The 3,694-nt window shown below is 38.7% G+C and overlaps 1 protein-coding gene across 1 annotated transcript; it reads right to left on the bottom strand.

Annotated features, from left to right (window-relative positions):
- Positions 1-1,717: 1,717 nt before the first annotated feature.
- Positions 1,718-3,222, bottom strand: PDHA2 (pyruvate dehydrogenase E1 subunit alpha 2). Its single transcript, XM_526637.7, has one exon. The coding sequence runs from the start codon at positions 3,069-3,071 to the stop codon at positions 1,905-1,907; it is 1,167 nt and encodes a 388-aa protein (XP_526637.2). The 5' UTR covers positions 3,072-3,222; the 3' UTR covers positions 1,718-1,904.
- Positions 3,223-3,694: the final 472 nt, after the last annotated feature.

The raw sequence follows: 3,694 nt of genomic DNA, 5'->3' as shown, positions 1-3,694 counted from the left end.
AAAACCTCCTTCTTTAATGGAATTTGATAACATATATTGTGTTGTGACAAACATGCTTTATTCCTCTAACAACAAAATTTGGATTATTTCCCTGAAGTGAAGTACAATATCTATGTATCTTGATTTAGGGATGGTTTCATTTCTAATCAATTATTTGTATCTTAATTTTTGCTGGCATCAAAAGAATCTATTGAAAAACTTTAAAAATTATTTCTGTATATTGCATATATAAAATAGCCTTAATTGAGCAGCTTATCTTCCACTTGCAAATATGTGAAAATATCAGTATGTAAAAATAAAAAGAATTCTTTATCATTAGAAGAATGTACTTATTATTCTGAATGTCGTATGAAAAATCCTTTTTTGTTTTTAATTGTAGGAATCCAATCCAAGCACCTCTGAACAGCTGCGGTGTTCTAATCAAAACATATTAGCTAGTAATATCACTTATATATAAGCAAAACAATGTTTATCTTTGCTTTCCGAATTAGGAATGTTAGGTTATCTTATCTGTTTAAACTTGTTTGGGAGAAGATACGGAGATTAAGCCTGTACATATATGTACATATGTTCATCTTCTCCCAGGCCTCTGAGCTTTTGGTTTTCTTATTTCTTAGAATCTAGGTTCTATTTGTAGAAGTAGATGCTGTACAGTAAAGAAAAAGGGTTAACCTTTGACTGTTTTGGTATGTTCCACCTACTATTCTTAAATCACAGGCAAATTATCATTTCTGCTTTTAGTCTCTCTCAGAAAAATAACATACACCAAACACCAAGCTCAGTAGGATTTTAAGTAGTCGAGTATAACCATGTAAAACTGCTTTCACCAAATCATGACTTGATAATTGACATGGTGCTGGACTGTAGAAAAGACATGTTGTGTGTTCCTTTGGAAAAAGTTATCTGTGAATGTTCTGTTGCATTAAAAGATACTAAATAGTTGATCATGTAGTGATTAGTAACACATGGTTAATAGCTAGTAAGAAGCAAGGTAGATTTTACTTTCAACTTTTTATTAATGTCACCTCCTCTGCTTAACTCCTTTGAATCACCATCTCTGTTTATTCATTTTTCAGTCTGAAATTCACCAGAATGGCCCATTAAATTTTAGAATATATAAGGGCATAAATGAACTGCAAAATAAGAGTAGCTTTAACTTAAATATTAAAGCGGAATGCAGTTTTTCCCCTAGATTTTAATTTTTGCTATATTTTTTCTTAAGGGTTAAAAGACTAAAAATATTGTAACAAGATACAATAATACGAAAAAAAAATCCTTGTTCTTCCTCCCCTGCCCTGTTAAATATCATATATTATTGGAAAAACGGTCAGTGTTAACAAACTTCAGCACCACGTGTGTGGGTGTGCGCATGCGCACACTGTTACACTAAACTGTATTCGTTATTAGATAATTCAAGTAAATGGTTACATATCCATAGGTGTCCTGAGTAGCTTGAAGTAATCTCCTTACCTCAGGATGGTGATTCTACATAGAAACCCATGGCAGGGGAAGCAGGAAACAACTTTCTTTTAAAGAAAAGAATGCATTAAAATAGTATAAAGCTAAATCAAATGGAACTGTTATGACAAACAGTTTGGGAAGTTAAATAATCTCCTTTTCCTATTTTAGACTTGTATAAGTTCAAAATAATCTTTAAGATATTCACACTAAATTATTACCTATATAGTATCTTTTAATGCAAAAATATACAGTATAATTGAATATAATATCACTTTTATTGAATGCATGTCTTTCAATCTCTTTTAATAATCTCTTTTAATAAATGCTTACAAGGCTTTTGTTTTATGAGTTTTATTCCTCCTTGAGTTGAGAACACAGTTTCTTAAATTTGACCGTGAACATTCCATTGAGAGACTGATGATAAATTCACACGTAGCCTCCCTTTAACTGACGGACTTAAACTTGATCCATGGATTTGCACCACGAACTTCAAAAGATGAATCACTGCTGTAGATGTGATGGCCTAATTCTTCCAAATGTGGCTCAGGATCAGTGGTAGCAAACTGGGCAGCATCATCAATTTCTTTCCTCACCTCAGCCCCAATTTCCTTTAATTCTTCCACAGTGGCGAGCTTGCTGTTTACCATTCTATCTTGGAGAATTATTATAGGATCCCTCTTACTTCTTACTTCCTGAATTTCTTCTCGTGTACGATAACTGACTCCAGGATCACTCATACTGTGTCCATGATAACGGTAGGTTTGCAGCTCCATCAGTATGGGCCCCTTTCCAGATCTACAGTAGTTAGCTGCAAATTTTGTTGCCTCACGAACACACAGAACATCCATTCCATCGACCTTTAGCCCAGGGATAAAATTGCCCCTCTTGTAGTAATCAGGGCTGGCTGCTGCTCTCTCAGTAGATGTTCCCATTCCATATAGGTTATTCTCACAGATGAAAACACAAGGTAATTTCCATAAAGCTGCCATATTGAAAGCTTCGGCTATCTGCCCCTGATTCGCAGCGCCATCCCCATATAAAGTCAAACAGATCTCATCGTTTCCTTTATATTTACAGGCCAGAGCAATGCCAGCGCCCAGGGGGCCCTGTGCACCGACGATGCCATTGCCCCCATAGAAGTTCTTGGTATACATATGCATCGATCCTCCTTTTCCTTTAGCACAACCTCCTCTTCTTCCCGTCAGCTCTGCGAGAATGGATCGGACAGAAAGTCCCCGAGTATAGCACACACCATGAGCCCTATAGGATGTAATGACGTGATCCGAGGGGTTTATGCCGGCCTCAAGGCCCACGCAACAAGCTTCCTGACCATCGCACAGGTGACAGAAACCGCGAATGAATTTCTGTTTGTACAGCTGATCTGCCTTCAATTCCATGCGGCGAACAGTCAGCATCATCCTGTAGTATTTAAGCCCCTCCGCCCTAGTGAGCACTGTAGTGACAGGGGGACCCTCTTCCAACAGATAAAGATCACATTTCTTAATTTCAAATGTAGCGTCATTTGAGGACTTACGGGATGCCACCAGCACTCTGCGAGCTGATTTCTGGGCAACGCGCCTCAACACGCGGGAGATGAAGGCGGCCAGCATATTCTTTACGGAGTGCTGTAGATGGCGGCGGCGTCCCGTAACGACCGCCGGAAGGCCTGGCCTCGGCTCCGCGTCTCCTTCCGGTGCTCCAATGCACGTGGCGCCATCCGGGCAGTGCACACGGGTGATAGAGGCAGGTCCTGCACAGCACTGGGACATGGGCCACGCAGCCTGAGCTGACTGATTTGTACAGTGCCTGCCAGCTGTAAAATGAAGACTAAAAGTGGTTTCCTTTTCTGGAGGACTTGGGCAAACTACAGGGCATCCTAATCGCCGTCATTGCTGAACCTCAATAATCTGAGTCCCTTTTCCCTGTTAAACCCTGGAGCACTGTATCTCAAGCTTTCCCCACAAGCGTATCAAATAGAAGAAAGGAACAAACTCAGTCCCTAAGGCACATGAGAGTTCTGAGAGTTAGTCCAAAGGTATTTCTTCCTACCAATATTTCTTTAATGTCTTGTTTTTGATCTTTAAAATAGGTATGAATATTTATCCTGCTCCATAATGTGCCATATGTATTTTAAGGTAACAACAAAGCTGTAAATTATTTGTAGCTTAATTAACTTTAAAAACAAAACAAGCACACGCACGTTAACAAAAACCCCTTTTAAAGAAAAGTCAGT

Source organism: Pan troglodytes, chromosome 3 (genome assembly GCF_028858775.2).
Source record: "Pan troglodytes isolate AG18354 chromosome 3, NHGRI_mPanTro3-v2.0_pri, whole genome shotgun sequence".
In the NCBI taxonomy this organism is placed as follows: domain Eukaryota; kingdom Metazoa; phylum Chordata; class Mammalia; order Primates; family Hominidae; genus Pan; species Pan troglodytes.
The sequence above is the reverse complement of the archived record's forward strand: the minus strand, read 5'-3'. Positions and strand labels throughout refer to the sequence as shown.